Source organism: Tenrec ecaudatus, chromosome 14 (assembly GCF_050624435.1).
Source record: "Tenrec ecaudatus isolate mTenEca1 chromosome 14, mTenEca1.hap1, whole genome shotgun sequence".
NCBI classification, from domain to species: domain Eukaryota; kingdom Metazoa; phylum Chordata; class Mammalia; order Afrosoricida; family Tenrecidae; genus Tenrec; species Tenrec ecaudatus.
The window spans coordinates 93,452,695-93,473,148 of NC_134543.1; the positions used below are offsets into that span (position 1 = coordinate 93,452,695).

General features: G+C 41.7%; 1 protein-coding gene across 6 annotated transcripts in view; it reads left to right on the forward strand.

Annotated features, from left to right (window-relative positions):
* CDIN1 (CDAN1 interacting nuclease 1) overlaps positions 1-20,454 on the forward strand; it is a 248,183-nt gene that overhangs the window by 128,610 nt on the left and 99,119 nt on the right. For 5 of the 6 annotated variants that reach the window (XR_012779690.1, XM_075530947.1, XM_075530951.1 and 2 more), the window contains 2 exons: positions 13,992-14,057; positions 14,668-14,773. Coding sequence is in view for 5 of the 6 variants with exons in the window: in XM_075530947.1 (XP_075387062.1) it covers positions 13,992-14,057; positions 14,668-14,773 (172 nt within the window). In the remaining variant the exon portion in view is untranslated. Of the gene's footprint in view, positions 1-13,991; positions 14,058-14,667; positions 14,774-17,794; positions 18,690-20,454 lie in introns of those variants that run through there. The other variant, XM_075530948.1, reaches the window with a different exon arrangement.

Consider the following 20,454-nt stretch of genomic DNA (forward strand, 5'->3'; position numbering starts at 1 on the left):
GCTCTGGGAATAGTATTCTTAAGGTATCATTGTTGATACCTTATTGTTTTTGTTGAACTATTTTCCACTTGCTATGCTGGTTTATTAATGTTAAATGACTTGTCTTTTTATTTATGTTTTTATTTATTTATATCTTTTCACTAGAGAAGATTCATTTTTATTGATTAGTTACATGTGAGTTAAAATTTCATAAACAAATTAACAACATTGGAATGATAGCTATCTAAAATAACCTTATAGGAATTAACAATGCCAATTAATTTTAAAAATGAGAAAGCATCTTCAAACATAAAACTTTTTCCTCCCTCACACCTGTACCCAGTACTTCTTTGTGCTATATGCTAAGGGATAACAACGCCAATGAATGAGCTTAGCAAGACTTCTAAAGGATGACTAATAGATCTTATAGACAATAGAGGCAATCTCTTAGGTGTTGACTCAGGGACAAGTTAGAGCCGCTGATAGTTTGTTAGAATATATCTTATTTCTTTCCTTTTAGAATTATATATGTTGTTAGAAATTCAAAGATTTCAATTTTTTTAATTTAAAATAAATATTTAAATACATTATCCCACTGATGTCTCAATTTTTAGCAATTTTATTCTCATTTGTTTTGATTATTGAAACTCACCAATAGCTCCTGCATTTTCCACCCTAGGCTTATACTCGAGTCAATAAGTTTATTTGGTTTCCCAGGTAATAATTAGGCACCTCAGCTTATACTCGGGTTTGCTTATATTCGAGTATATATGGTATTCCTCTGTATTTTAGGATCTAGAATAATTACCTCATTTAAATGGACCCAAAGATGATATGTTAACTGTTCTTTAAAAATAAACCCCATTGTGGGATGGTTAGCTGACTCCATGCACTCTCAGTCATCGATTGAAAAGTTGCCTCTACAGCCTTTGAAAGAGTGGTTCATTTATTCTATGTACACTGAGTGTTTTAATGGGATACTGAATTAACGCATGTTTACTGGTGATTAAAACAGGAAATCCAATGCCTGGTATGAAATACTGTTAACGGTCGTTGTAGCTTTACCTTGGAAATCTTCCTTCACAATAATTAATTAGACCTAAAGACAAATTTAAATAGAATATCATTTTTAATCCAGCTATAGCAAAATATTGGTATATAAATAGACCATTTATTTATTCTTGTTCACCTGGATACACCTGGAATTGTGTTGCAAGCAATTGAAAGCCTGTTGACTTTCGTGTGATTCTTTTGTTAGCAGATAGAAAATGCTTTTCTGTTGGGTCCTAATCTGGGCATCTTTGAAAAGTATTCCTACTGTTTATATATTAGCTCTTCTTAAATTAAGATTTATGGACTCCTCTGAATTTTATTTTATTCTATTCTAAATGTTCAACCCATTGTGCTTCATCTGTGTTTTTATAAAACACCTATTTTCTCTGCTCTCTCTTGACAGTAGAAAGGAAAAATCATAATAAATCCTTTTCCTACCCTTATGCCATCTGGAATTTCTTGGACTCATAGCCATATTTTGAGCAGTTGCTGTGGCACAGGAGCTCGTCCAGTTCTGTGTTGTTGTTCTGTGGCACAGCGTCCATTCTGACTCATCGTGACCCTTAGGGGTTCCTGGGCGGCGATCTGAACAGATCTGGTGGTAGAGTGGATTGCATGTGGGCTGGTAACTGCCAGGTCAGCAGGTGGAACCCACCAAGCTTCTCCCTGTGGGGCACAAATGATGAGGCCTTTCACTCCCATCAGGCTTCAGTCCGCAGCTCACAGGGGCAGTCCCAGCCTGTTTTATAGGCCACTCTGAGAAGGAGCTCAGTGGCAGTGAGCTGGGTTTCGGTTTTCCTGTGAATGGGAGAAGATCACCAGATCTTCCCCTGTGGAGCAGCTGGTGGATTAGATCGACAACTTCTGGATGAGCGGCAGCCCAGCGCGCTAGCCCCTGTGGCTGCCGGCCTCCTCTCAGGCAGAAAGAACGGGAGGAGGGCTCTATGGCTGACGTCTGGAGCACGCTCAGATGTGCTGACTGTGTTGGCAACTTCTTACATTTTTTGGTTTGATGTCACAGAAGAATTTAAGCCTGTTTTAGTTTTCCTTTTCCTCCATTTATTGCCACTCAGACCAGTAGTCCATCTGATGGGGAAGAAATCGGGAGGGTTCTTAAGGCAACGGCCCATGTGACTCCTCTCTCTCTCTCTAGTATATATATATATATATATATATATATATATATATATATATATTATATCTTCATTTCTTTGTCCCTGTTGTTTGAGACCTATAACACATACAAAGAAACACATATCCTATGCAATTGCCCAGCCCATTTCATCAAATCAGTGACAGTATCCAATTAACACCTCCTCACCCCCATTTATGTGGTTCTTTTCTTTCTTATTTTCCCCACTCTTTCTCCCTCCTTTTCTGTCTCTTCCCTCTCACTCCTTATCCCTCCTGACCCTGGCTCCATTGTAGTCCTTAACATCTTATCCTTTGGTGTGAAAACAATTTTTTTTTCTCTTTATAAAATTGTCATAAAATATTTATCTTTGAGATTGACTAACTTTGCTGAGCACAATGTTCTCTAATTTTGCCGATGACTGAGATGTTTGACAGATTCATCATTGTTTTCTAAGGAAGTGTGATATTCCATTGTATGGATATATCGGGGTGTCTTTACCCATTCCGCTATAGGTGGGGTTTTTGATCGTTTCTTTTAGCTCTTACAGAAATTGCTGCAGTCAGCACAGGTGTGCATAAGTCTGCTCATGTTTGTTCTTTATTTCTTTAGGATAGATCCCAAGTAGAGAAATTGCAGGATCATAAGGTATTTTCATTTATTTAAGGAGGTGTGTACTGATTTCCATAGTGCTTGTACAATTCTGCAGCCACACCAGCAATTTATGAGCATTCCAATCTCTCCACATCCTCTTCAGCATTTATTATTTTCTGATTTTGTTTTTTAAGTTTATTAAGAGTATCAATGTTGAGATGGTACCTTATTGTTTCAATTTATATTTCACATGTGGTTAATGAACATGAACATTTCTTCATGATTGTTGGCTGCTTGAATGTCAACTTGAGTAACTTGTACTTCTACAGATAGTTATTTTGTATGAACACAAGTCACAAGTTAAATAGATGACCAGTTCCTGCAACTAAAATATTATTTTCATTCATATATTTATTCTACAAATATATTACTAAGGACTATCTTAGGCACTAGGCACAAGTCAGATAAAGTCCTCCCTGCTTTCTTGGCATTATAGTCAAGAAGGTAGGCAAGCCACCCATGAAGGCGGATTTGAGAAAGTCATTGTAATCTTTCATTGATTATTCACTCTTCTTTTCAGCTAACATTTGTTGAGTGTGCTCTCTACATGCCAGGAACGATGCTAGTTAGTTATGTTATGGAGAAGTTTACGAGCAGCGCTGGCCTCCAATGCCCACAGCCACGCACCTCTTATTGCCATATCCTTCTCAAGGAGAATGCAAGTCTGTTTCTAAGACGTCTCACTCACTCTGCAGCTGCTCATTTGATTGTATTGGTGATAAGAAATGTACGCAAGGCTGTGATCATGCTTTTATTAAATCTTGAGAAATATAGATTATAGCAAATATTCACAGCTGCTATTGACTCTTCTTAAGGAAAACATTAAAATGAATCTATTATTTGCATATCAGACCATCAACTTGGCATTCAGCAGCTCAAATCCCCCATCAGACCCACTGCCACCACAGGCTGCTATTGGCTCTTGAGCTCCTTTCACCAAAGTTGGAAAGAATTTTACTTTTCCCTACTCATCTGTTCTCTCTCACCAGGATTTGCCTGGTGGAACTCATTAAGTTGGCCATCTTTATGCCATCTTCTTTGGTCAGCCCAGGATCAGACAGATCCCTTTGAAGTCTTTGCTGTAGGCACACATCATTCTAGCCAAGAAGTTGATTCCAACTCACAGGAAACCCTATAGGACAGAGTAAACCCGGGGGTTTCCAAAGCTGTCGATCTTTAGGGGAGCAGAAAGTGACTGGTGGGTTCAAACGACTGACCTTTCATTTAGCGGACCAACACATAACTCGCAGTGCCACCAGGGCTCCAGGACATCCCGAGGGATTGAAAAAATAAAAAAGTTGAATCAAGCATGGAGACCACCTGAACACTTAAAGTCAGTTTAAATACATGCCAGTTATTCTTTCTATGGATAATTAATTTGAAATGAGCATTTATTGATCAGCCTTTCATGTCTCAGGAAATATGAAGAACGCACTGTCCATGCCCACTCTTGGTTGTGCTCTTACTAAGCTTTAAGTTGACCAGTGAGCATTGGGATCTTCCTTAGCACTTATCTGATAAGGCAGCACCCTATGACTAATAGCAATGGAATAAAAAATATATCTTACCAGCTAGTGAAATTATTTTGATTTATATCTCTCAAGTGATTGATGAGACTGTGATACACACACACACACACACACACTCTCTCTCTCTCTCTCTCTCTCTCTTCCCCCCCCCCCAGGTTTTCTTTTTCAAGAATGTTGGTCATAATGATGTAGGAAAGCAGGACTAGCAATAGAGTGGAAAGACGACAAGACCGTTTGCACTGTTGGGGAAACGTTTGAAAGAGTTGATACTATAGACGGAGAGAGTAAACCATTGGCCCGCTCAGGGTTGGCATACCTCCAGGTCAGAGGGTCTTTCATTAGTGACTCCCAGAGCCACTGTCTGGTACACATTCTTGTTCAGTTTGCCTTATTAAGAATAGCTCTGGAGATATTTAATTTTTTTTCCAGTGACTGTAGCCCTGTTAGTAGAGCTAACAATTATTTTGAGTGACACCTGAGAGGCGTTTACTTTCTCCTCCCCTCCCCCACCCCATGTTTGGTCTTGGCTTCTGACAACAACAAACCAGCATAGTTTACATGAGTGCATCTGTCACAGGCATGTATTGCTCTGTGGGGCTCCAGAGGGGTGTCCTCTGTAAAGCCAACCAGGCTTAGTGAAGGATGTCCCTTGCTGTAAGAAATTAGGATCTTTGTTTCCAAGAGTTCATCTCCTCCTGCTGCTTTATTCCCCACCTGAAGCAGCAGTGCTCTGCTGGGAAAGTAATCATGATGTGTCAAACAGGGGATTCTGACTACAGGGGAGGAATGGGCGGCGGGAGCAGATGAGATCTAGAGTGCTAAGATTGTGTTCATATGCAGATGTTAGCAGCAGAGAATAGGAGACTAGAAATAAAACATAATTATATAGGTTGAAGGGAATTGAGATGGTTGAGTTTTTCGAAAGACAACTATTTAAAATCGTCTATGTCTAAAGCAGTGGTTCTCAACCTTTAATGCTGCGACCCTTTAATATAGTTCCTCCTGTGGTGGTGACCCCCAATCATAAGGTTATTTCTGTTGCTACTTCATAACTGTAATTTTGCTACTGTTATGAATCGAGCGACCCCATGAAAGGGTCGTTCAGCCTCCAAAGGGGTTGCGACCACAGGTTGAGAGTCTCTGATCTAAAGGTTAAAAATAAGACATAGTCCTCAGGGTAATGTGAGGATGAAATTGGGGTGTAGGATACGGAGAATGGGGGTTTGTTCTCGCCTTCCAGGAGGAATTGTCAAAGCGATGGACTCCCCTCCTTTCAGTCCCCCTGAGGGAATTCTGAGCGCACCTCTCCTTGGGCCAAGAAAAGAAGCACCATGGGCCTTGGGTGTGCTCGGAAGCAGCCTCTTCTTGGGGGCTCGGAAGCAAGGTTGTGCTGCCCACTTACTATGAAAGTCTTCTGTTCCTCTTGCCGTTCACCAGCTTCGATCATTCATGTTTGCTGCTTGCCTGCTTTGCTGGCCAATGATGCTATATTGGAACTCTTTTGATTTTAAGGGACAGAAATCCAATTCAAACTATAACATACACATACAAAACAGGAGAGTGTATTGGTTCAGATATGTTCCTGGGAAGTAAAAGAGAGCGACAGAGAGAGAGAGACCATTTAATGCATGTGTAGAATCCTGACGATAAAAAACAATGGTCTCAATATCTCACCCTTTATTCCCTCCTTCTATTGAACTTTCCTGGGCCTTGGCTTCTTTCTTAGGGAAGAAAAACCCTACCGTGTACTTCATTCTCTGCAGGGAAAGTTATATTTGAGGGGGTACCCCACTCAAATGGAATTTTTTTAAAGCTATGTATTTCTTTTTTTTTTTATAAAACAACTTGTCTCCTTCAAAACACTCTCCAGTACACTGAATATATTTGTCAAATCTGTGATTCCATTCTGGGCAACATTTCAAACTCATCTGACAGCACCTCCCGCGTTTTTTTCTTCACCTATTCTAAGTCACCAAATCACTGTCCTTTCATGTCTCTCTTCATTTGTGGACCCAAAAAGAAGTTGCACAGAGCAAGGTCAGGTGAGTAAGGTGGTGTGGGACAAGAGAGACATCCAATTTTTTGCCCAAAATTGGCACACTGAGATGAGCAGGTGCATTGTGGTGGTGACAAAACCAGTCCCCAGTGTGCCAGAAGTCAGGCCTTTTTGTTGCACACTATTACACAATCTTTTTCCAGAACCTTTAAATAGAAATCTAGATTAACAGTCTGACCTGGTGGAACAAACTCCAAATGCACTATACCCTTCACATCAAAAACACCAATGAGCATCGGTATTTAGGGGGTACCCCCTCGTATTGTATTAGCTGCCCTGTGTTCCATCCTAGCAAAGATGATCACTGCCCACTGATAGTTTTAGTCCTTAGCCTTCGCAACCCAACAGCAAAATCTGCAGTTCTCTTTGGTCCCATAGCGCATCTCTGAAACGGCCCTGAACCGCTGGTCTGGGTCAAGCATCTACTCTTGAGGTCAGATTGGGGATGACTGACCACCCCACCAGGATCACGCTGTAGAGAGAAGTAGAGCAACAAAGTCAGCGAGGCTGAAATACAGGACAGCCATGCAATAGGTTACTTTCCCTGCAGATAATTAGGTTCTGGGTAAGGCTTTCCTCTTAAGACGAAACGGCATTTGAGACTTAATCACTTACTGTTATTGTATAATTGGTTTCGTGTGTGCGTGGGTGTGTTGTGTAGTGGGGGCTTTTTATGTCTTTGAAGTGAATAGAATTATGCGAATATACCCGATTCCATTGGGTTTGGTTCAGGGACCGAGGGAACTAGCCCTACGAGTTAAAGGAACTGGCTCAGGCGAAGGTTAGCACGTGGCCATTCCTCAGAAGTCTGGAGTTGGAAAGGGCTTGCTCACTCTCCAACCCCGTTTTTTCAGAGGGCACTGGTCCCAGCAACCTGCATAAGAGCTGGACTCTTCTCAGCAATCTGCCACACATGCTCTTTTCACTCATCTGAAATTCCCTTTGTATGGTATTAACACCAGAAGGATATAGACTGATTTGGTAGACACTGTCCATTTACATATTGTGTTGGTGTTCATGTCTTCTGTCTTTCCTCAGGCATCAGAGGCTCTCTGGCCTCTCTCCACGTGATCCCAGATTCCTGACCTCGTGTTTGTTTCCAGTCCTGCGGGCATGTCCCTCTTCCCTGGTGCTGTCTTCTAAAGACATAGCAATGGACAGGGTCAGAGCAGTCAGTTGTATTCCTTATTAATGGCTTTGATAAGAGGCTTTCAGGGAGGATGGGGAAATTGGAACTAATGTCTGTAATGAAATTTTGGGTTTTCTAAAGATTTCATTTATCTGAATTTTCGGTCTCCCCATTAAATGTGTATTTGCTCTGTGTGCCTTTTGCTATAGGTTGTCATATCATAATAACATCTGCTACTGACACTTTGCTATCACTTCTTGAGTTGTGTAGAAAACACTGTGCTCACTGAGAACATGAAAATATGGAGTCCAAAGGTCAGGGCTCCAAATATTGAATGAGACAGTGTTTTGGAAAATGCAACATAGAAAAAGAAAATAATAGTAGAGTAGACAAGATGCACTGTACCTTTTCATTAGTTTTGATGTATGGCTTTTGTTCTCCCACCACAAATTTAGCATATGTATTTTAGACTATGTATGCTTTTATCCTATCATGTATTTTAATTTAGCATTTTAGAAATATTTGACAAAGGTATAGATTAAAAATCCATGTCAGAATGTTACCCTTGATTTGCAAATGTTGTGAACAGAAATTTTGTAGAATTTTTCCGTGAGTCACTCTATTTCTTCAAAGACTTTTAGCAAAACAAGACAGGTTTTTAGAATCTCTTGGTAGCCCTCCTGCCTTCCTGTAATTCTTAAGTGTATGTTAACTGGTTTCAGATGTGTTTTGTTCGCTGACTCAAAATCAGCCCTTTATTTTAAAAAAAGAATTTGTGTAATTAGGACTTAATTGCTTTGGATATTTTGGGTATTTGGAGGAGAGGGTAATTAAAAGGCCGGAGATATTAACATTTGCAGGGCTCTTTGCGCATGTGTAATTTATTTCTCCCCTTTTTTTTTTTTCCAAGAAGCCCTTTAAATACAGACCTAGCACCTTAAAAACAAACTTCAGCCTGGGGGTGCTTTTAAACATTAAATAGCCATTGTGTCTCTGACAGGATCCTAGATGACCCAGTTAGTGGGTAACTCCTTGAGCTGCTTCCCTGCTGACCACAGGTCAGCAACGCAAGCCCCGCCTGTGCTGTGCAGGAGAAAGACGAGGGTGGGAATCCAAAGAGGCCGTTCTACTTCCATCTGTAGGGTTGTAGAACTGACTTGATGGCAGCAGATTTGGTTTGGGGTTCGGATGGTCTGGGGATGCAGTTTTATTACTTCTGGTGAAACTGGAGAGAGGACCATGAATATGTTATAGAGAGGTCCTACTTGAGCCTCCTCTGCAGGCAGTGTTACCGATGCAGGATCACAGAGATGGCCACCTACCTCTCCTGTGAGATCTACCAGGAGAAAATCAAGACGTTCCCCTCCCACTTTACAACTCTAAGAATTGATCCAAAGCAAGCCCATTACTTTTGAGTTGCTTCTGACTTGTCACAGTCCCGTAGGTTGGAGTAGAACTCCTTCTGTAAATCTTTACTGAAGCCTCTTGTCTTGCCTTCTCTTCTCCTAGAGAACTAGCTACTGGGCACTTGAACCTCTGGCTTTCAGCTAGCAGCCAGGAGCACTCTGCCAGCGGAGCTTGTTTCATAAACGTGACACATGATCACGTTTAAATACTTGGCCAGAGTTAAGAGTGGTGCACAAGGTGCCGGGACAACCTGGGACTAGAACTGGGGGCCATTTCCGCTTGTCCTGTTTTCTAACTGGAAGCTCTGAGTGAGTCACTTCAACCCACTCAACTCCTTTTAGTGTGCAAAGGGGAAGGTTCCTTAGTAATTGAAAACTAGCTCCTACACACTGTGGCGAGCTTTGTCTAATATCCCCACGTTTTGTTCAGGAAAGGGCTAACAAGTCTATTTTAATGCTAGCCTGTTTTTACTACATTGATTTTGCAGTCTTGTACCACGAAAAGTAGTTTTTATTCTTTTTGAATGTATACTCACTGGGCAATATTTTTTTAAAAGATTTAGAGATTGATTTCTTACTGATCCCCGAGCATTCTGTAAAGTTATGCTAAAATTTATTTTATAATGTTGCCATCACTATTTCCCCCCCCCCCTTTCTAAGTTCTTGGTTAATTCTGAAGACTAGTTATTTCTTCTTCAAGAAACATAGTTTTTTACCAGTGAACTTAGAAGATCACAGGGGGCGGGGATGGTGCCTGACCTCCTCTGACTTCATCAGGAAGAAGAAGCAAACTCCACATCAGCTCCAGGTCAATGCCTATGAGGCTGAGGTCAGACATGCCTCCAGACTTCTTCACCAATTCGAACACCAATTGTCCCTCCCACAGCACTCTCTACTTCTCACCCGAGTTCAATTATTCATTGCAATGGCCACAGCCCCCACTCACGGTTATGAACTTCATTAGAGAAGTTAGCACCACCAATCAAAAACCACACTGCGTAGATTCCAACAAATAGCAAATCGATACACAATGTCTGAAGCTGTACATGTTTACAAGCGTGGATAACCTCATCTGTCTCCTGCAGAGTGACTGGTGGGTTTGAATTGCCAACCTAAAGGTTAGCAGCCCAAGGCTTACCCAGCAGCGCCACCAGGGCTTCTATAATGGAATAGGGAAGTTAACAGGGTACAATGCCGTATCAAATGCTCAGGACAGCTTTTTCGATCAGGCGGGCCACCCTTTGCTCTTGGACTTCGCAGCCACAAGGCCCTGGGACCTCTGTCCCACTTGGGCAATGTTACAGAGCTAATAAATGCCCAAAGGCCACCCCACCCCACCATAGACTTCCGCCGAAAGGCACTCAGCTCTAGCTCCTTGGAGTAGGCAAGTGCAGGTCCCCCAGGGAAGTGCCTGGAGACACCCTACTCCACAAGCATTCCTCCTGCCTGGAAGCATTCAGCCTTACTTGCTTTTTCAGCCAGGAAGCCCACTGCTGTGTCTCACGTCTGGCTCTTGGTTCTGCTGCTGCTGCCCCTCTCCTGCTTCCCTGATGTCACAGCCTCCTTTCTCTGGATCACGGAGGTTCACTGTGCAGAGAACCCAGACTCCGAAGGATATACTCTCTTGGCCCTTCTTACTTGTTATTCATGAGATCCTCCTGCTTCAGAGATGGCATGGCAAAAATTACCAATCAAGTCCCAAGTGTTTACCACCACAACCAACCATGATTATCAGCCATGCAATCGTATGATTCTATATCAGCAGTCAAGTCTCACCATCGCTTACTCAGGTCCATCAGCCAGAAGAGCCGGATCAAGCAAATCACCGCATCACAATTAGGAACCATTGTTGGCTCAAATATGCACAAATAAACATAAGAACTTGGATAAGATACATGATTCTCAAAAATGTATAATTTAGCAAAACTGACTATAAAAGAGGTAGAAAACCTAAACACACGAGTCGTCATAATAAAAATTGATTTATGAAGAATTCTACGGAAACTTGAAGGAATTTATAAACCCATTGTTATTTAAAATTGTACAGCTCCATAGAAAAAGAGGTTAGATATCTTATGAATAATAAGGAATGTTGAGTTCCTTCCTTTGCAGCCAGAATAAACCTTCAGAACCATGTTCAGCAGATAATTGGAACCCAAACTGAAAGATAGAGCCAGAGTTCTCAAATGAAACATTGAACTGTGATCTAAGTTTAATGTTTATGTATGTTATTGATATGTGGAGAGTTAAATTCAGATTTTTTTAACTCGAGGTAGGCTGATTCTAAGACAATATATTTTTAATACACTTGTGTTTTATTCAGTTATCTTTATTAAAAATGCAGGGGTGCAAAGCGTGTTACTGAGGAGAGAATAAATAGTGCAGTAGACTTTTTTTTTTTTTATGAAACAGAAACCCTTTCTGTCCTCAGAGCATTGCCATCTGGCCCTGTGTATGGGGAGATCCATCCATGCAGAAGAGTACAGAGGTGAGAAAAATGAGCCAGAGGGGAATACTGGAGCTGATGACACAGGGATAAATCTCACAATCCCAGAATTGGACCATTGCCATAGAAACCAAACTTTGAAACCCACACCCCAAAGTCGGAGTGATCATCTAGGAGTGAGAAAGCCTTCAGCCTAGGGTGCAGGAGAGGAACATAGTACAAAGGCCAGGAAAGTAGGCCACATAGATGGGTCTGACCATTAAAATCTCCCTGTGATCAGTGATCGAAACAGAAATGCTGTGTCCTAAACCAGGCAAGCAAACCCACCTGGAAACATAAGCTACTCCTCCTCCTGGTGCTGTGTCATTTTCTCGGCACTTTGCCGATTGCTCTTCTCATTTTTCTTAGAAATTCCAAGATAAAAGAAACAATGTGAGGGTTGAAGTGAGGAAAAGCAATGAGGAAGAAAATCAGTGGTTTCGGAAATTGTGTGTGTGTGTGTGTGTGTGTGTGTGTGTGTGTGTTCGAGAAAGGAGAAGCCATTCAATACATAGTATTTTCGATGTCTGGAATATCCCTTCTACCGAACAGGAAAAAAACTTAACTCATATCACGAGTGTGACCCAGACTTTTAGAATCTATCCTTTGGGTGCAATTGCAATTCAATCAACTTCATCTTGAGGGCAGAGACGAATGGGTGTGGGTCGTGTCAGTGTGAGGGTATGTTGGTCCTCTGGAGTTTTCCACCCAAAAGTAGAACTCTTCCTTACCCTGGCTGGATGTTGTGTGTTCAAGTTCTCAGGTGTGGGTTGTGTTTCATGTTGAGTCATGAAATTTAAATTGTAGTTGTTGTAGTAATAATTTTGTCCCTGTGAACAGGAGGGCAGCACCTATCTTTAGAAGAGATTTTAGTGTGTGCCTTTGGATTAGTTGGTGACCTTTGTTTTGAATTCCTATCGTAAACATAACCATTTTTCTTTTTGAAACAGATTTTTAACATCTGTAAAGGTTGATCTAGCTATGACAATTTTAATAAAATATTAATCTATCACTTTTAATGTCAACCCAACTTTAAAATGTGCTCATCGGCTGCTTGAAACATCAGCTCAGGGTGCTTAAGTTGATTTTAACAAATGCCTTTTGCATTCAACATTCAGAATGCAGTAGGGAAGAGATAGTTCTCCCGTCTTGTTTATCAGAGTCCAGTTTTCCAAACCTGCTTGTTTCTTAGCAGGATGAATTTCTGATCATCTCAATAGTTACGGAATATTTTTTGTATTCCCAGAATAGGAGAGTGTTCTGAGTTGTGTCCTCTTTCATTATTTAGATAGTTGAGAAATAATGATTTTCAATGGCATTTAGCTTAAAAATCTAGTATAAATACGTGATTTGTCATTAAAAGGTTATTTACACCTAAAATGTTGATGTTTGAAGATGTACACAAGAGTGTTCTTACACAGAGTTTCTGAACATTGGCCATGAAACCACTATCTTGGGCTGACAAATGAATTGGAAATAAGCTACCCAACACTGGGAAGGGGCCATTAATTTTAATCAAAGGTAATGCAGGAAGGCGAATGGGAAGCCAGACAATGTCAACAGCCCAGTAGGTGTGAAGAGACTCCACAGCCTTCCTTGTTACTTGGTGGGGCCATTAGTTGAGGTTGGGTGAAGACAGAAAGCCATGTCTGGAATTGAATGACCAGGTCACTCCAAAATCTAATGGAGAACTCCCCATTTCAGAAATCACATTGCAATGCCATTAGAAGTCAAGGACAGCATTTAGAAAATATTGGAAGGTGTGTGTGTGTGTGTGTGTGTGTGTGTGTGTGTGTGTACACCAAGCACCGGGCTAGGTTTGGTTTGCCCTTTACAACTTTATCAAGCTTCCTATGTTTTCCTGCTTCCTCTCCTTCTGAATGGATCGTTGATATTTACAGAGGATCAGGAAATCTAAGAGAGTTAAGAAAAAGGCTCAACGTCTGTTTGCTTTTCCGAATTACATATGGCGAGTTGTAAAACTCTGGTAAATGCCAGAAACAATACAAACCCAAGGACTTAAGCAGGGTAATTAATTCTCTGTGGTGATCTCATTGTCCTTGTCGCTTGTTTGTATCTAAGCATAGTTCACTAATTGAAACTAAACTTTCTTATTAGCTGTAATGAAAGCATTTGTTTCATAATCGGAGGCCTCAGTGCTTATGCCTTACTGTCAATTGCCAATATTGGCTGATAACATTCGTGATAGTTATTGTGGGGGTGGGGGAGCCTTTCCTTTCAACCATTAAGTAAAATTCCTTTATTTTGAGTATTTTCCATTACAAAAAAAGGGGGTGGGGAGCAGTGTATGGCCATTTGAATTAATGATGTTTATAGTAAAGACAAAAATGTAGAAGGGACAGAGGAGCATATGTATAACTATCCTTCATGTTTGTTAAGAAAGTTCATTTATTCTGACACACAGTAGAAAGCTGTGTATGCATACGTGAGACAGATCTGTGTGAGTGCATTAGTAAATTTTACGCATTTTGAAGAAAGAAAAGCAATTAGATTGCTGTCTGGTTCGTGGACTGCTGCTGTACATGATGGTCTTTGTCCTTCCTCTAGGTGAAGGTCAGCTCCGAGCGAAGGGCTATGACAAAACCCCGGACTTTATCTTACAAGTGCCAGTGGGTAAGTCCGGAAACCCGTTGTGTATTTGTTTGTAGAGAAAAGGAATGTGTTGTTCTATACACCTTCTATTTTTATGGATATCTTATTGTGAGCAAGTGTGACCAGAGAAGATTTGCTTTATAATAATGCATTTGAATGGGTAACCTCATGAGCAAAGATTATTAATAAAAGCGGAGAATGATGGATCCAGAGGAAATCTCTGCCTTAAAACTTCTACCTGTATTTGAGAAATGGAAATGTCTCCTGAAGACGTCTGGGTGGCCCTTTCTAAGTCATTTCTCTAAATACTGAATTTATAGAACACAGCCCCGTAGAGAAGCCAGACTCGCTTTGGTCCATTTGACACATCACTTGTCAAGTTGCTCGGGCCGTCTCAGAACCAGGAAAGGACTGCTGAAGCAGAAGATAATGGAAAGAAGAGGGATGTGATTGTAGCATAAGTGTCCCCTGTGATGAACATACGTACACAAGGCGTTGTTGTATAATTACACCCGTAGATGATGGCTAAGCCTCCGCTCATTAATGGGAAGCGTAGAGAAGCCTGGGCAGAGTAGAGAATTTTCAATCTTCTCTTGCCTTCACTGTATATCAGTAATGCTTTGTCCCTTAGCCGTAGAAGGGCACATAATTCACTGGATTGAAAGCAAAGCCTCATTTGGTGATGAATGTAGCCACCACGCCTACCTGCATGACCAGTTCTGGAGCTACTGGAATAGGTAAGGTCCCATTATTTTTCTCTTAAGATAAACGATACTTAGCTGAAATCTCATTAGAAAAAAAATATTTTGTTTAGCTGGTAAAATGCTAGTAGCTTTTGTTTCTAGTAAATACAAAACCCTGATAACTTCTCTATTTTCATCGTGTTGCCTCACTTCTTTTTTTAACTAAAAATTTGTAAAAATAAAGTCAAAAATTAATACCTACACAGTTTTAATATTGTCACATAAATATGGATAGTAGGATGTGGTGCATTTTATGATAGAAACTCTGAATATTTTGTCCTTCTGATGTGAAATTGATGCTTACTGTCAGAACCTAAAGATTTGCCTCCCAACAGCAGAAAAAAAAAAGTACCTACTAATTTCTCGGCACAGTCCCGAAAGCCTAGAACAGAAGCTATGAGGACACGGGTGGTCTGTGAGGCAGGGAGAGGCCAAGATCATTGAGAGCCCCGGATTGGTATGCCACCTGTCCGGTACTGCAATTTAGTAATTCTCACAACAACAAGAAAACTGTTGTCCCCATCGTACGGCTAGCTAAGCTGGCACCACAATAACAAGGTAATATGCCACAGAGCTAGTTACCAGATTCTGCGTTGGTCTCTCTCATTCCCAGACCGTGCTATCTCTAGCACGAGACAATTGTTACTCACAGTGCAGTCGTCACAGCCGTGGCTTCTTCTGCTATTGCCGTCCTAACTTTTCACACCACACATTCGTTCCCTCAGAGAAGAAGGTGGGCCAAGCAGTAACCTTCTTAGATTAAGTCTCTCCCTCGGTCACTAGCTAGCAGTAAGAAGACAATAATAAGATGACATTGGTTCAGATCGTTAAAGGAACGAGACAGTAGTAGCATCTGTGGAAAATAGACTTATGTGGGGGGGGGGGGCGCAGGGGGCAGCGGGGACTGGAGGCGAGGACAGTGGCAGACGACAGAATTTTGTTACTCGGCTTTGCAAAAGGCCGGCAGACCTCGCTCGTAGCAGCTGTGCTAAACCGAGCCCACTTTTTGCCATGGTAACAATGATCATGACAAAATGCTGAATGTAATGGCTTTCTTGATTTTCTTGTGTAATTGTGCGTGGCATCCGAGCTTTACTTTACGGGGATGGAGGAGGAAAGTGCAAAATGTTTTAGAAACCAATGCTGCTTCAGCGTTTCCTGGGCTTTATTCGGCCATTATTCAAATTAGCAGTAATGTGGCAAATTGAATTTTAGATTTTTAGCAATTTTATGATGAGTTTGAAATTGTAAAGAAAGCATCATTTTTGGTAGTATAAGGAAAGCAATGAGAAGAAAATCAAATTGTGCAAATTTAACTTACTAGAGGATGTTTTAAAACGATAAGCTCAATCGTGTGCATTGTGACTCATTGCCTCTCTGCGGTTCTGATGAAGTCTTTGGTGAGCAGCAATAAAAAATGTAATCCCAAACTGTAGTTTATTTAAGACAGTCGAGTGTATTTAAAAATCCAACGGTATGCCTTTATTTAAAACAACCCAGCGATGTATTCAGTGCCTACTATGTGCTTGCTCATCCACTATGTGGTGCTGACTCAATAATCCAGTCACCTGTAGATTATTGACCGTGGTTGGAGAGTCTGAGATCTACCGCAGTTCTCTTTGGAGTGGATTTGAACGTATTTTGGTGCATATTCCCTTTTTTCTTTTCCACTGTCTTTGCTTAGAAGACTATTGCTTTACAGTCCCTGAGCACATGGTTTGAATATGCACCGGCTACATTGGCGTAATGTGGCTCGCTGAGGCATGTCTCATGAGAAGGGCGAGTGAGCTTTGGTTCAAAGCGTGTAGCTCATTGAAGAGTGACACTTATTTACATGCTTGGCTGCTCGCCACCAGGCTGGAAGTTTGAGTTGGCCCAGAGATGCTTCCAAAGAAAGTCCTGGTAATCTGCTTTCCAAAACTCAGCCATTGAAGCCTGATGGTGCACAGCCCCGCCCACAAACACCCCACCAGCAGTCAGAATCGGGTCCGTGGCAGCTCGGCGGAAACTGGTTATCGTTCGGGGAGGTTACTCTACCGAGAAGATAGTACCAGATGTCTGAAGAGAGAGCAAGAAACGCAGGTTTCCCAAACTGTGAGCAGCTCATAGAGGCATTTGCCTCCCCTTGGTTCCGGCAACGACAGACCCGTCCCAGTGTTTGGGCATTTTGATAAGGAGAACTCAGCCCTCCACCTGAAGGTAGAATTGCAAGGAGGCTATTGGTTGAGATATGGACTAATTCAAATTGATAACCCTACATAAAGCTACACAACTACAAACGGTATCTAATTGTCACGCCGGTTTCAGATGAAAGACTTTGGGTTTTACAATAAGCCTCCGCTCAGGCAACCTTCGTGAAATGATGTCGAAACCCATTTTCCCCATCGACAAAGCCCTTCACTGGTAGACTAACGTTTCCGAAAAAGCTTTCTTTTGCCTGAGTAAGTGATCTTCTTACTCGGTCTTTCAGCAGTTTTAACACTGCTGATAATTAAATACACTTTCTCTTTATTAAGACATTTCCTTTGCTTAGCAACTTGCTTAACGTCTCCGAGCTTCTCTTATCTCCCCCGTAAAATGGGGTGAAGGGTATCTTCCGCACTATGTTGTGAGTATCAGTTACGTGATCCAAGGCATTGTGTTCCTCTGGGTTTGGTCCCACGATGCCAGCAGTGCGCTCAGTCTCCCTTGCTGACTCCTCTTCCTGCCCTCAGACACTGAGGCGGAGGGCCTCGGGCCCACTGCTCCTCGCCCTTCCTTTTCCTCTCTACACTCAGTGTCACGCATAACCCCCTTGGGGATCTCATTGGGCCTGTGGCCTTAAATACCATCTCTATACTGATGTCTCCTTGGTTTTACGCCCAGTCTTCGTATTTCCCGACTTCTAATTTGTCTAGTCACCTATCCACTCAGTATCTCCCCTTTGATATCTCAGCGGTGTCACATCTTGCAGGTGCAAAACTGAGCTCTTAATTTCTCTTCTCACCCTTGTTCATCCTTTTTTTCCTCCTACAGTTCAATTAATGGTGCCACGATTTGTCCAGATGCTCAAGTGAAAAACCTCCATCAGCCTACATCCAGTCCCTCAGCAAGTCCTGTCAGCTTTGTCACCAGCTTTGTCATCAGTGTCAGATCATGACAGTTCTTACCCTCTTGCCCGTCGTCCCCTCAATGGCTACCGTTATTTCTCAGACTGCTGCTGTAACATCCAACCTGGCCTTCCTGTGTCAACTCCATGGTTAGTGTTCATAGCCCAGCCACAGTGACTCTTGGAATACAGAAATCAGGATGTGGCATTTTCTGCTCAGAACTCTCCAAGCTTTCTACCATATTTGAAATAAAACCCATAGGCGTTCTACTCCTGTAAAGAGTTTCAGAAACCTCCAAGGGGTGATTCGACCCTGGTCTGTTGGGTCACGATGAGTCAACTGGCATTGACTCCATGGGAGTGAGCCTGACTTTCTTGCTTGACCATGACACTTGGGACCTGCCTCTTTTCCTCCCTAGTTCGCTTCACACCTCAGGTTCAGTCCCTCTCATTGCCTTCTCTGGCTTTCTTGACCTCATTCTTTTCCATCCTATCAGCCCTTAAAGTAAGTGTGGCGAGGAGTCTGTGGGGTACAGGGAACATTGCTACCTGATATCCACACTCCCTATGATCCCCGAGGTCCTCCTCCTGTCCCTGAGACCTTGACATCCTCGAGGCATGCGTGACCTGTGGGGGCAGACACAGCAGACTCCTCGAAAACTTGAGGCTAGAAGACCAATGCCTTTGACTGAGTCTACAGGGCACTATCAAAGAAAACATGTGGATACAAGAGAGCTTGAAAATGTTAAGGGAAAAATGGGATGAGAAGCTACTGAAATTCTCCAATAAACTTTTTGAAGCCTTTCCAAAGCTGTTTCTCAAACTGGTGTAAGAGGGGAGGGGAGGGGAGGGGAGAACTAAAGCAACTCTATGGCCTTGGTCATGTGCAAGTAGCACTGAAGAGATTAAGAGCTGAGTTTCAGCTGCTGGATTTTTGACTCTTTGGCTCCAGTGGGTCTGCGTTCTTAGAGGCCATGCTAAGCTAATACCTTCTGCCACAATAATTGATTTGACTCTATTTCTTACCTCTAAGTATCCTTTAAAGATCAGTTATTTACTCAATGGCCTAGCAATTGCTTTCTCTGGTCTCTGATAATGTGAGAGGTGAGGCATTTAGAAACGGGCTGCAATGCAGTTAGAGTTAAGGAAGGTACTTTGCAGAGGATGGACAAAGTTTTTCCTTTATTAAGATACTTCCAGGAAGCCTACAATTAACGAAATCATAGATTCCCAGTTATTTCAGTCTTGTTAAAAACAAGGCTGATCACATCTGTCTTAAGTTGGAGTCTCTGCCTCAGCAATAGAAGCTCTTGCAAACCTTCAATTACAGCAGTTTCGCAAGGCACTGCTGCCTTAAACTAGCAAGTAGTCATCAGCATCAACAGGACAAAGATTGACTAATAATTAGCAAATGTGTTTGGAGAAGGCTTCTATAAAGGTAAAATATAATAATTTACTTTTCCATCTCTTATAGTAGAGATGGTTGCAAGATATTGATGTTCTGTTTTTGCCGACCAATACTTAACACCCATTATTAGCTGCTACTGCATAATATTTCATAAGGACAAGAGAAGTGTCTTCTGTGTGCATAGCACTTTTACAATAATGATTTCACCTAATGGGTAAGTGCCAGGTACCCGCCCCCTCCCCTCCCCCCCCACACACATTTTGAATGTAGGAAAGACTTTCCCAGCAAGGAATTTATATGTTCTGCCATTATTCATTGTTTTTCAATGATGGTTTTAGATAAAAACCGAATAAAGAACAGAAATGTTATCTTAGGCCTTTGGAGTTTATGTTTTTCAATAAATAAATGGTTTTGAGGAACTGGAATGAATTAAAAGAACATCAAAATATTGAAGGGAAAGAAAATAGATCTATAAGGAAACATCAATGAGTTGTGGTTTTTCTGCCTAGAAAGATATTTATCTGATGACTGTATTTAAGCAAACGCCAGATTTTTATGTGGTGGGTATTGATCATTTGCCCAACTCCAGGAAACCAAAGAATTGTTCAAAGGATGACTCTTGCCCTTTCCTGCAGACCAACTCTGACACAGATCATCTGAGTCACGCATGATTCAAAATTGTTATCCTAGACTGACAAGCACATGATTGCGAGCCATCCTAAGAATAGAAAAACGACCATTCAGATTCTCCAAAGAAGGAAGGACAAAAGAGAGAGAGAGAGAAATTCAACTAATAAACAGTGAGGTCAGGGGAACTGAAAAACAGTTAGGATTCAGGAACCCAAGAATGCAGAGACTAGTTCTACTATAACGATGATCAGGTTGAATCTGGTGCTAAAATGGCTTGGAAATTCAGGTCATGGTTCTCTAAGTTCACTGTATTAAAATCACGAGAGTGTATTAGAAATACAGGCAGTCCCCAGGTTACAAATGTCAGACTTACCAATCACTCCTACTTGCCCTCTAATGTAGCTTGAACTGGTTCTATCTTGACCAGCTAACCCAAACAGGAAAAGACCCAATTGTTTTTAATTTGTATACAAGACCAAATCCATCACAGCTGGATTAGAAAAACTTGGGAGCTGAAATCCTGCATTGGGAGACTCAGAGAAAGTGTCG